We start from the raw sequence: 13,436 nt of genomic DNA on the forward strand, positions 1-13,436 counted from the left end.
TACTTATAAATTAATACTTTTCCTTACTATAAGCTATTCCCTCCGGTCCTAAATATAAGAATCATTTTATAATATAAATTATATTAAAATGAGTTTTATATTTAGAACCAGAAGAGTACAAGATTTTTCATTGTCTTAATTCACACTGTAAAATGTATAGTATTAAATTTTTTTCTCAAATACCTCTGTATTGAAAATTGTTTTATTGACTTTCTCTCTTATCTAAAAAATACTATATTGGAAATTTAATGAATTTAATTAAAGACGGCATAAGAAAGTAGTAGTAATTCCGCTCTTTATTCTGGTAAAAAAATTCCGCTCTTTATTATTAGATGGAATATTTTTTAAGATTGTTATGTTCTATTAATTTTGTGCATTTCTTTGCAAGAGGAGAAATCGTATTTAATTAGTAATATTTGAAAATATTAGAATACTAATATAGGTTGTCATCGTTAAAAAAAAAATTAGAATATTTTAGGAGTAACAAAATGTCATGTCACAGTAACAAATCAATTGTCCTATTCATATCACGTGCAATTAATTTCTCAAACTGCATTTAATGCGTGGTAGACTCATTATTTTCATTAAAGTCTTTAAATAGAGTACTGTAAGTTTTTCTCACGGCATCATTTGCATGAAATGTAATAATTACACCATTAATTGTATCCAAAAAAAATCATACCGTTAATTATTTAGGAGGTGTTTGGCAACTTTCCAACAATAGTTTCATAAGCACTTTTTTATAAAACGAAACAAATTCCTCCACATATTTATTTTATAAACCATAAAAACACTTTTAAAATCATGATTTGATTTTTATCCAAACATCTTCTTAATATAGTAATTGCATACACACATGCATTATTAGAGTTATCCCCTCTTTTTTGTTGTTGCCAACATTATCCCCCCATGTTGTCGACATGAAAAAGCGTGATAAAAAGCCGGTGACGATTTCGAGGGGGAGGCCACACTTACCATTAATAGTATTAATGAGGCAAGAGTAAAAAAATATTTTATTTTATAAAATTAAGGAATTGAGATGAAATTTTGAGTTAAAAAATCAACAGCTAAAAAGATGCTTCCGTTTTTTTGTATAGTATTATTCTACTTGAAATAAAATCAGAGGATTTTTCCAATTATTATAATATAGACATTGGATCAGATTATATATTGAATTTAAACGAGGGATGATCGACTCGCAGCGTTCTAATGGAACAGTCATTTTAAAACCTCGACTCTTTTCGTTCGGCGATATTAAAAAGAAATTGAACCTACGATCCCGCGATCAGCTTCTGTCAATTATCAAATGCTTATGAATGTCACGTTTTCTTGGGAAATTAATTAATGATTGATTCTATTTTAATGTCACGTGCTACCCGACCATCTTAAAAACACCTTTTTCTCACAAAAATGAAATTATCTGCCCAGTTGATTTTGCTCAACAAAGCTAACTTATCTTTTAAATAGTCTAGTAGAGTTAAACAGACAAGGAAAAAAGCATTGTCAAGTTAAACAATCTTCTAATTCTAAATAGTAATTAATAAGTCATTAAAAATTATAGGACTACTTGGTGGTTGTTATTTTTCCGTGAAAACTTGGTTATTAATAAAAATGTACTCATCCGGCCCTTAATATAAGACTCAATTCTTGAGTTAGTTTTGATCCTAAATATAAGACCCATTTCTTATATTTATCAATTTTCTCTAAATTACCCTTTTAGATACTCCCTCAACCATAATTAAATAGAAGAAGGAGAGGGGGTATTAAGAAAGATGATTATGGTGTTTTAGGAAAAATGTGTCAATTTTCTTATAATTAACTAACTTACCTAACTTCCTTAATCTAATCAAATTAGTTAAATGGGTCTTATATTAAGGACTGGAAGAGTATATCCTTTCACGCAAATTTAAGGATTAGTATTAAAATGGTGGAGAGTAGTCGTAAAATAGATAGTCCAATGGAATCTTTTCCCGCTTAGGATCCCATCATACATAGCAAATCGACTAAGAATAAATTAACTAACAACTAACAACTATAGTTCTCTAGTAGAAGCCTGATTACACAAAATATAAAGCCTCGGCTCAGATCTTACCCCGGCATTCAAATTCAAGTCTATGAAAAACAACGGGCAGATGAACAGATGCCACTAAACCATCAAGAAAAAACAGTTTGCAATCCCTCCTAAAAACAGTACGAAGTAAAAAAACACAACAGCACTATCGAGGGCCCAAAATTTTAAGAATTGTGATTAGATTCAAAGCTCACCAAGAAACTTGAAGATCTTCAACAATGTCAAAAAGAAACGTCTAACTGTCATCAGTCTGGCAAAATTTGCTCACCGTCAGCATCTGCCTCAGTCTCCACCTTGGGCTTTGGAGCCTGGCCAGCTCCAGGAGCCTGCTTCTTCTTGATTCCACTCACTATATCATCAATTCTCAAAAGCATGCAAGCAGCTTCAATGGCGGTCTTAAATGTTTGTGCCTTCACATTGTAGGCATCCCAGATCTGGCATCACATCAACAATACATTTCACATTGACACATTATGCTTACCAAGACAACCAAGGGCATCCAAAACATGAAACAAAATATCAAGAAATGTCAGCTCAAATGCTGGGGAGGGCCCCGGAGAGGAGCATGGGTCCTTTATTGTGTCACATATTTTGGTTGTGGGAGAACCATCCAAATTTACAAAAGGCAACTAAAGTATGGTACCTTCCGCTCTTTCATGTCAGCGATGGCACCAGTATTTCCATCAATGCCAATCCATGCATTCTCTCCATTTGCATGCTACAAGTTCCCAACACCAAAATCAAAATTAAATATTGGGGCCCGCGGGGGGGGGGGGGGGAAGCACAATAGCATAAGCAAATATTTCTGGTCTTACTTTTCCTTGCAGTGCAGTCATGGTCCGAATCACATTTACCCCACAATTTTGTGCTAGAGTACGGGGTATGGCCTCAAACGCAATGGCAGCAGCTTCATAAGGCCACTGTCAGCAAGAATCATAGCAGTCAGGACTCATGGCCCAAAGGATATCAATTAAAATATTTTGTTAAAAAAAAAGAGAGGGGAAAACAAGAGAAGTGCTCCATATGAAGTGGTCCTCAAATAGAAGAAACGGCAATGTCACATTCACCTTCTCTATGCCCTCGATGGATGAACTCTTCTGCTTCAAAGCTGCTGATACAGTCAACTCCGTAGCCCCACCTCCAGGAACAAGCTTTGGATTTTTTATAATGTTCCTTGCAACAGACATAGCATCCTGGCATGAAAACAAGCTTCAGAAAGCAGTGATGTGAAAAAATGCATGCCCTCAGATCATGTATCAGACAATAAGCTTACCTGGAGGTTTCTTTCAACTTCATTTAAGAGATCCTTACTGGCACCCCTTAAAAGTACAGTACAAGCTTTAGGGTCTTTGCAATCAACAATAAATGCGAAAAACTCATCTCCAATTTTCTTAACTTCAAATAACCCAGCACCAGTCCCAACATCAGACTCCTGCAATTCATCTGGTCTGTTCACAATAACAGCACCGCATGCCTTTGCAATTCTATTATTATCAGTTTTCCTCAGCCTCCTGATTGCGCTGACTCCATGCTTACTCAGATAATGACATGCCAAATCACTAAGTCCCTTCTCCGTAACAACCAAGTCTGGTTTAAACTTCAATATCTGCATGCACATCTCCTCGATGTATTCTTCTTCCATCTTCAACAAGATGTTCCAGTCTTCTTCCCTGAGCAGCTCAGCATTTGTTTGGTTTTCACCCTTTTTATACTCAAGGGGGCAATCCAAAAGGATGATTCGCGGGTTAACAATCTTTCTCCTCATTTTGCCAGGGGCAACCACATCTTTGTTTATCATGACTCCCTTAAGAACTCTAGAATCCTCCAGCTGCCCGCCAGGGACCTTTTCAACTTTAATATAATTTTTTATATCCACATCTCTCAAACCTTGGCCAAGATCAACACCTACTGTTGTGGTAGCATCAATGGCTAAATCCTGCAATTTTCCCCAAATATAAGGCAAATTCCATGATTTTGCAGACTCCTAGCAGTTATTTGCACTCATGATAGCACATAGGTTTTTATCTCATTTACTTGAATAGAAACAACAAAACTGATGAAGAACAAGAAAATCTGCTAAACAATGATCACTTGGCAGAACTATTTGCTAGATGCACATGCGTCAGCAATTTAGGTGGGAAAAAATTGCATCTATAGATGCAAAGCTCTGAAGCTTTACCAGCTCCAGAAATATGGAGGTAAAATCATAGCACCAAAAGTTACAGATGATATAGATGTAAAACCTTATTGACTTATTACATGCTAAAATCACAATATAAACCAGAAACAAGCAAGTCAAATTCATTAAGAGAAGGGAAAGGGGGAAACAGTTGACCATATGACCCACCGCAACTCTTAAGAATTGTGCCTCTTTAATCAAAGGTTTATACAAGATCCACGTGTCAGAACTTAAAAGAAAAGGAAAAAGAAAGGCAAAAAAGAACAACTTTCTTGACCAAAAGAAGATGAAAGAGCAAAAACCAGCTTGAAAATCTAGCCCAAGGAGACATGTTACTCACAGCAATTAAATCTCCAAATTGACTAGTGAATTTGGTACCTATGCAGCTCTTCACTAGGCCAAGCACTGTACCTCCTGCAGCATGATTCATCAATAGCATGTAAACTTCAAGGCAGTGAAAAAAAATTTCCACAAAAAAGAGGTATCTCACGGATGAAATCAAAGTACTTTTATTTTAAAGCAAGAAAATGCACATAAATCCTTACGTATTAAACACACAAGGATAAACAGGCTACAAACATAAACAAAATTCAAAAGTGTGACAGGCTCTATAAAGCAACTTCCTCTAGTGGAAAGGGGCAGGAGCACAACACTGACAATTACATGCCATTGATTCACAGCAGCGAGTTATACTGTAAAGATTCATCTAGATTTACTGATTTAGACTTCAAGTTGCAGGGAGTCATGAACAGACCACACCTATGATCATAACCAACAAGAAGTAACTCAACTGTAATTTTCACTCCATATCCTTGCCGGTTTATGGCCAAATTAGTACAAGTTGCACTAGGATTTGAGTTGAACCAATTCAAGTTTCAATACAATGGGTCCTAAAATAAAATCCATCTGAGTTCAGCACTACTTAAGCATCTTACTCATGCATCACTTTGGCTACCACAAGACAGGGAGTTTAGGATTGAAAAAGCTTGACAAAATACAAACCATACAAAACCAATATGAGGAAGAAACAATCTTATGATAAAAATAGCAATTAAACTTACGATCCTTGGTATCAATGGGCATGGCAATTTTGTCAAGCACAGCAATAGCATCCTCGAGAGCTCTGTTATAAGCTGTCCATTACATAATTATGTAAGTCATCACTTGTCAAATACGATCTCAGAGACTTCCGCAAAAGAACCACTAATGAACACTGCTTACCTCGGCAAATGACTGTAGGATGATAATTTTTGTCAATGAATGCTTCAGCGACATGGAGCATCTCGCCAGCTATAAAAGCAATTTCATTAAAATGATAAAAGAACAATGAATAATACTGAATAGGTCCACAAGAGGTATAGTCTAGATGATAATTCATAAAAAGATTAAACTAAACACAGTTAAAACATACCAAGAATGATGACAGATGTTGTTCCATCTCCTACTTCTTCATCTTGGGTGCGACTTAACTCAATCATAGACTAAGCAATTCCAACAAAAAAACAATATCAGAAAGTTTCAAACCATGAGTGCAAATATCAACAAAGTGAAGCAAGAGATATAAATCATGCCTTAGCAGCTGGGTGAGCAAGATCTAATTCACGCAAGATAGCATTTCCATCATTTGTCACCACAATTCCTGTAAATTAAAAAAAAAAAAGTAGACGAAGAAGAAATGGCAGACCTCAGTTCCGTTGGATTAGTTTAAAGCACAAACTACACTGGTAAGACAGTCTTAAAATGCAGCTTCCAACATAACCTAAACTACGGAAAGGCAATTAAAGTTTATAGAGCTCCAACATAGGGCTAAAAACACTAAATAAGTCAAGAAAGTGCTCGGTTAATTACGAATTACTTCAGTATACTATAACCGACAAAGGTACCACTTTCTCAAGCATTGAAGGCATAAATCATGCTGCCCTAAGAAGAGATGCAATACACACAAGTTCTCAATTACCCGTAAATTCCAACGTGATAAAAAAATAAAAACCCTAACCTCCACTGGCATCAAGTAGCATTTTTAACATGGACCTGGGTCCCAAGGTTGTACGAATTATGTCAGCAACAGCCTGGAAAGAATTATAAATACATTCACAGCATTAAATTACAATGACCAGAGAGTGTAGGCCGGAATAAACTACATGATAGAGGCCAAATCTGTTGACAATTCAAAATTTTCAAGCAAATATAAATTATTTATCATTGGAAGATCAAGTATTACACTATCCGGAAATACCATAACAAAGGCAAAGAATGTCCATGAAAAGAAGCAAGGAAATAAAACCATGTACAAACTTTGAAATCACACTTAACTAACATGTAAAGTTCACATCAATCATTGAAGAATGTCCAGAACCTATAAAAAATTATCAACTAAAACTCTAGAAATCTTTTTCATTACATGACCTTTATACCCTAATGTAACAAAAATATCAAACATATTTTCCAACCAACAAGACTTCAGCCTTCAAAGAGTACCATTACAAAGTAAGACTGCCAATAGTGGGGGCAGTAGAGCACAGGAAAACCCAAATCTGGAAGTGATAAGAAATTGTTACCTTCGATGCCTGAATATTAGCATGTTGCACCTTGCTTCCAGACTCCCGTTTCAAAGAGTCCTCTGTCCATTTTCAAGAGTTACTAGATGAGCAAAATAGAGTAATAAACGATCGAACAAAATTGAATACACAACAAGTGATGGCATTGGTGCATTGCTTCCAATAACAATCCAAACAACATGAAACAAATTTTGAATAGATCAATCGATGGCACTTGACGGTCAATATCCTCATCAATCCACGATATACAGAGAAAGCAATAACTCACTGAGCACTAGAACCGGGGCGTGCATGATTTCTCAGATATGAGATACTGCTGGCAACTCGCCGACGCAAAACTAAACCCTGAAGCACTAAAGAAGCTCCTTGGTGACTTGAGGTGCACGCTGCTCACCAACTAAAAAGATTAGCAAGTGGTTAGAACTCAAATATTTCCATAAACAGAGAACCCAGTTATCAACTGGAGTAAACTCAGTCATTAGCCGAGCATGATCCAGAAAAGCGCTAAACAGGCATGACTTCAAATCCCAAACGCCCCTCTTCCCTCCAAGGCTCGAATGAAGATGGAAGGGAGCGGGGGAGGCCGCTGCGAGCAGCGCCGTGGGACGGGGAAGTGCAGCGAGCGACCAAAACCTTTAACGCACGGGTTAAAATGGAAATGGCAGTTACCTGATGCTGGTCAGAGAATGGACGGTGGCGCGGTGACCGGAGTAGGGTGGTTGAGATCCCAGAGGCAGGAGGGCGAGCTAGGGCTGATCAGAGAATGTAAAAGCGAAATGCCTCCAGTTGAGCAGCAAAGAGGTTTCTGTTCCGCCAAAATGCGCGAGAAAACCCTCGAACACTTTGCCGGTTTCTTTTGTTTCTTAGATTTTCATTTTTCAAATAAACAAATATTATTTAAAGTTGCAATTTAACCTTTATAACCTTGCCTTCTCTTTTCCAGAAAAGAATAACAACACGGGGACATAAACCACAGGTAAATTTCTGTTTTAACCCTCCTGGGCGCTTCAGCTCCAAAAAAAAAAAAAAACCTCTTCTGGGCGCTTGGTGTCTTTTCATGCCGCTGTCTAAAGGCTTTTTTAACAGGGTAGGGTTCGAACTCAATTTGCCCTATTGCTGTTATACATAGCCACAAACTATGTGTCCATTCTTTTTAACCATGCTAATCTGAGACCAGAAAAAGAATATCAAATGCACACAAAATTTAAAATCAACTCAAAACATCTCTTAAAGCCTTTTTCACATGCTACGCTTGTATAAGAACGTTGGAAGCATGAAAAAGTTTTTCTCAAATAAAGGTTGGCACTCAAAAGGGAGTAGATGGTGGCAGTAGCAACTGCAAAAAGACGATCAATCTAAGTCACGTTCTATTAATGTTATCTTTAAGAGCTATTTCGCAACCACCATGAATGTTATCTTTAAGAGCTATTTCACAACCACCGGCAGACAAGGAAGTGGTACTCCCTATAATTAAATGGACTCTTCCTATAAGAACAAGGCGAATAGAACAACAGAAGATTTAAAAAAACTCAGATAGGTAGAAGAAATTTTATAAAAAGGAGTAGGTATGCACGAAAACTCAAGTGCGAGATGCATAAGGGTAATTAAGGCATGGGGGCATGCACAAAAGCTCAAGTGTGAGATGCATAAGGGGATTAAGGCATGTTAATATTAGTTTAAAACAAAATCTGTTGTGGCGTTTGCCTTTGGTGGCTCATAGTCATATGCACGAGATTCTCCTTCTACACCCATTCATTTGCCTAATAACACAAACTCGTATTAAATGGACTTGTACTTCCACACTCTTGAGTAATATAGGACTTGTTCTTTTTGACACACGCGCTATGTCTCCAATAGTAAATTGGATATTTTTAAAAAAAAACTTTTGCCAACCCAAACAAAAAAATAGAACATTGAAATAATGAAACCTGAGCAATAGATAAAGAAAATGAGTTTTAACAGGACACTTCAAAAAGATGAAAAAGATAAACACGCCAAGACTCATATTACGTCTACATGTTAAGTGAGAATATACTAGAGCACTCATTTAAAGATTAAGTTTGTTAACGCATTAAGGAGGTGTTTGGATGAAATCAAATCATAATTTGGAAAACAGCTTCGATAGAATAGATTTTGGAAGAACAAATTTTGTGAAAAAGTAATTCTGATAAAATGAAAGTATTTGGATAATTGTTATCAGAAGCACTTTTTATATGTGCGAATTACTAAAAAGAGCATGAGTTAATATGATAATTATATAAAAGATAGATTTTATAATATATTTTAATTTGAAGGAATAAAATTGTTAATAATATATTTTTTACCAACATAATTAATAATATATAGGATAATATAATTAATAAATAATTAATATGTGTATATATATTTATAAAATATAAGATTAAATATGCTTATGGAAAAATAATTGAGAGGTGTTAAAGTCATATTACGGTTAGGAGATACTCTGACAGGCACAATCATACTCTCCAATTTGACTGGGAAACATAATGGATTCATTTCTTTTGAAAACATGGTTTTGAGCTCAGAACTATGATTTGTTCATTTTTCCCCTTGTTTGGCAAATTTTTAAAACTATGGTTTCGGATGTTTGCTAAAAGGGATGTTTGGATGGAAATGAAACTATAGTTTTAAAAATGATTTCACAATATACAGAGTAAATATATAGAAAAGTTTACTTCGTTTTGCGAAAAAGTCTTTTTGATAATTTTACAGTTTCCCAAACACCCCCAAACAGGCCCTAAGTAGCAAAATTAACATGTTAACATTTTTTCAAAAACGTTGTAAAAATTTGAAGTGAGCTTCACACGTCAAGTGAAGTGGTTAACCTTGACATCTTGAGTGCAGTGTATATAGTTTAAAGGCAAGACTTCCTAGAAATTCATTAAAATGCATCAATAACAAACATTCTATACGGAAATTTTTCCAATGCAAGATCACTCTCCTACTGTCAAAATTTTATTATTGAGTACTAAATGTAAGTATCTTTTTTGGTAGGGATCTAAACCTTGATTTGCTATATTAGAAGGGGCTAACCCTTCTATTAAATTATTACGGGAGAATTACTCTAAGGTCCAATAAAAGAAAATAATTACCAAAAATATTACAATAACCTAATAACATGTATTGACAAGTTTGAGGATAAAAAATAACAATAAGTTTCAACAACTCACTCAGTTACCTTTTATCCAGGTTTTTGAGTAACTACCTTTCTTTTTTATGATCTCCCACTAATTCTCCCAATGATTATTGATTGAAGTTGCAGAAAAACTACTCAGACTTTAGAAATGAGCTTCATAACATCTGTCCCGGTCTCAAATGGACCTGTTTGGGCGTCCACTGCCAAATAAAAAAGGCACTAAATGATGCGATAACACAAAAGAGTAAGTGCCTTTTTTTTTTTTTGCGCGGACAAACATATTAATGTCAAACTCTAACTCAGTACTCCTTCTGTCTCTTATTATAAGATCTATTTTTTTTAATAAATTTGTTCTTTTTTATAAGATTTCTTTTGAATTTGTCTGAACATTTAATGCATTATTACCAATTTTGCCCATAATTTAATGTATTTAATACATTCTCTTTCTTCATTTATCTGTTATTACTCTTTCAAATTTATCCATTTATATAAAAGGGTATATTTGGAAAAACAATTACATTTGCTATATATTAATTACTTTTAACTAATTTTAACTGTTTAAGGAATCACGCAATTTAGTTAAAAGGATCTTATAATAAGAGATGGAGTAATATCTCATTAAAGCTTGATGAGATGATGTTATTACCGACACACCCTGCCGTTAACAATGTTTATATGCCTTTCATCACTGAATAGTGCCCTAAAGAATATGGTGCATTAACCTAAAAATTACCGTTGGAAAAAATAAAATATTACTCTTATCAAAAGACAAAAAGATACTAACAACAACAAAAAGAAAAAAAAAATCGATGAGAAGTCTTCATTTTAGTGGCTTGGATTCATTAACATAGGCTTAACGCGCATCTCCGAGTCTCTTGGAAAACTCACAATTATAGTCACCAATGCCAAACATTGAAGGCCTATGATTATCTGCAGAATACGATACTCCTTCAGTTCTAAATATAAGACTTATTTTATAGTGTAAATTACACTATAAAAGAAGTCTTATATTTAAATTGGAGTAGTAGTACATTTATAACAATTCCATGTATTATCTGAGTAGCATGCTACCATGCAAATAATTTTTTAAACTGTTTACAGCAATATATGAAAAGATTTTCTTATTAGCTATACTTAAAAAGTCATTCATGTTATCAAACTTAATCGTGGCGTCAGCATTATTCAATTTCAAGCATTCTTTATGTAATTAAAAGAATACACACGGAAAAATTAATGATTATGCTAGCGTTTTTTTATTGCTAAATATCAGTGTATTGAGTTTAACTTGAAATGTATGTATTTGTTAAATACAAGACATTTAATGATCTATTTTGTCTTTCATATTATTATTTTTTAAAATAGATCTAATCACCTTATAAAACTAATATTACATGGGATACGATGGTTAAGTATAAAATGTTGAATTTGAGTTCGTGTGAATATAAAAGGTATATTTAAAAGACCCACGTCAATTGAAGCTGGCAACTGGTAAAAAAAAAAGAAAAAGAATCTGACATTACCTGAATACCACCGGATCAAATAATCATGCCAAACAACTTGAGGCATTCTTAACTAGGTTTTAAAACACATTGATTTTAATCATTGAAAGGAAATAAAGGAGTGTTTGGATAAAAACCAAACCATAGTTTCAAAAATGTTTTTACGGTTTATAAAATAAATATATGGAGAAATTTGTCTCGTTTTATAGAAAAATACTCTTGAAAAGGATTTTTCAATGTTGCTAGACACCCCTAAATAATATAAAGACGATGGATCTGAGCGGCCAAGCCAAGGAATATGCAAATGGGGAAAAATATAAAGCTCGACAATAGATTTTTTTTTTTGGCCAATTGGAGACGTGGATTGTACTTCACTCCATGATAAGTGATCAATATAATTCCCCCCATTCTTTTCACAAAAGCTGACTTACTGGAAGAATAGAATGGAAACAGAAATGGAATTATAATTGAAACAAAAGAATACAGAGTTTTTATGTTTACCACAAAAAATCTAAAAAACTAGTCAGTCATAAAACTTGTAAATAGTTCTGGTCAAAAAATTAAAACCTGTAAATAGTGAATTATATTTTTCATATATTAAGGGGTGTTTAGTAACTCCTGAAATTATTTTAAAAAAGTGTTTTTATGACAAAACTACTCTCATATACTTACTTCATATATCATAAAGTTATTTATAAGATTATGACTTAATTTTTACCAAAGATTAATTGATTTATATTTAGAGGTTAAGCGTGAGAACTAAGATAAAATATTGGTTTTGCTGGCAAAAAAAAATCCTAAAAAATATTATTGAATTTTAAAATTTTAAATCAATATAGGTCACTGTATTTGTAAAGAAAATAGCTTCACTTGAAAAGCAAAAGACAACATATTTTTATAATAATTCTTGAATTGAAATTTTGAAATTCAATGGTTATTTGTAATTTTTTTTTTTTTTAAAACACGCATTGTTTTGAAATTTAACTTGATTCCATGATTCCTTCAACACGCGCACACTTGACTATATCTGAATATATAATACAGGACACGGAGGCATTGTTGCCTCATCCATCTTCATTATTATTATTAAAATAAAATATATTAATAATTCTTTTATTTTTTTAATCAAAATTATAGAATCCTTCCATCTATTCCAAAAACTTATGTAATCCTTCTTCAAAATTAAAAATACATCTCATACAAGTTTCCACACACACACACTACTTGGGATTCTATCTCTATGCTCTATCCATGTCCATTTAATATAAAAATTATTCAAACATTTATATTTGCAAAAAGAAACTTATACAACAAAAAAATTCTGACACATATTTTTCCAGCCCCAGATACAAGACTAATTTTATAATATAATTTGTACTATAAAATATGTTTTATATTTAGGATCGGACGATGAATACTTTCAAACTTTCTAATATGTTATACATTTATTAATTTTAATTATATTATAGAATCTTATAATTTTAGTTTTAGTCTTTTATTACGTTTATTAAAACTTATTTATTTACTTTTTCTAAATAGCTCAGAAATATATTTCAAACTCATCCTTTTATTCATAATACAGTATGAATATGAATGATGTCAGTTTAACAAATTATATAAATTATTTTTAAATTTTAAACAAATTTTTTACAAGCATTTATAAATATATATAGTTACCTATATATCCATTTAAAGAATTAACCACATTCCTCCTCAAACTTTTTATGTCTAAGGTAATTAAATTACTTACATTTTTATTCAAATGTAATAAAATTAAACAAACTAAATAACTATTTGCAAAAAGAGTAAATAAAATTAAGAAAAAGAAAAATAAAACTCTAAGTTTTTTTTTCAATTTTCTTCGACAAAATTAAGGATCCTGTATGGTGAAGGATAAATTAGAAAATAAAATTTATTCTACTATAAAATTTAACTAAAGTATATCGTGTTAAATATTTTTATAGGAGTTGAT

At 33.1% G+C, this 13,436-nt stretch overlaps 1 protein-coding gene across 1 annotated transcript; it reads right to left on the reverse strand.

Annotated features, from left to right (window-relative positions):
• Positions 1-1,894: 1,894 nt before the first annotated feature.
• Positions 1,895-7,625, reverse strand: LOC114715778 (T-complex protein 1 subunit gamma). Its single transcript, XM_028900670.1, has 14 exons — positions 7,478-7,625; positions 7,077-7,205; positions 6,809-6,870; positions 6,247-6,319; positions 5,822-5,889; positions 5,662-5,731; positions 5,472-5,540; positions 5,312-5,383; positions 4,591-4,664; positions 3,345-4,007; positions 3,139-3,264; positions 2,887-2,991; positions 2,715-2,789; positions 1,895-2,505 (listed from the first exon to the last, which is right to left on the reverse strand). The coding sequence occupies exons 2-14, from the start codon at positions 7,099-7,101 to the stop codon at positions 2,317-2,319; spliced, it is 1,671 nt and encodes a 556-aa protein (XP_028756503.1). The 5' UTR covers positions 7,102-7,205; positions 7,478-7,625; the 3' UTR covers positions 1,895-2,316.
• Positions 7,626-13,436: the final 5,811 nt, after the last annotated feature.

This window comes from Neltuma alba, unplaced genomic scaffold, assembly GCF_004799145.2.
Source record: "Neltuma alba isolate B1F8T4 unplaced genomic scaffold, ASM479914v2 tig00011612_pilon, whole genome shotgun sequence".
Taxonomy (NCBI): domain Eukaryota; kingdom Viridiplantae; phylum Streptophyta; class Magnoliopsida; order Fabales; family Fabaceae; genus Neltuma; species Neltuma alba.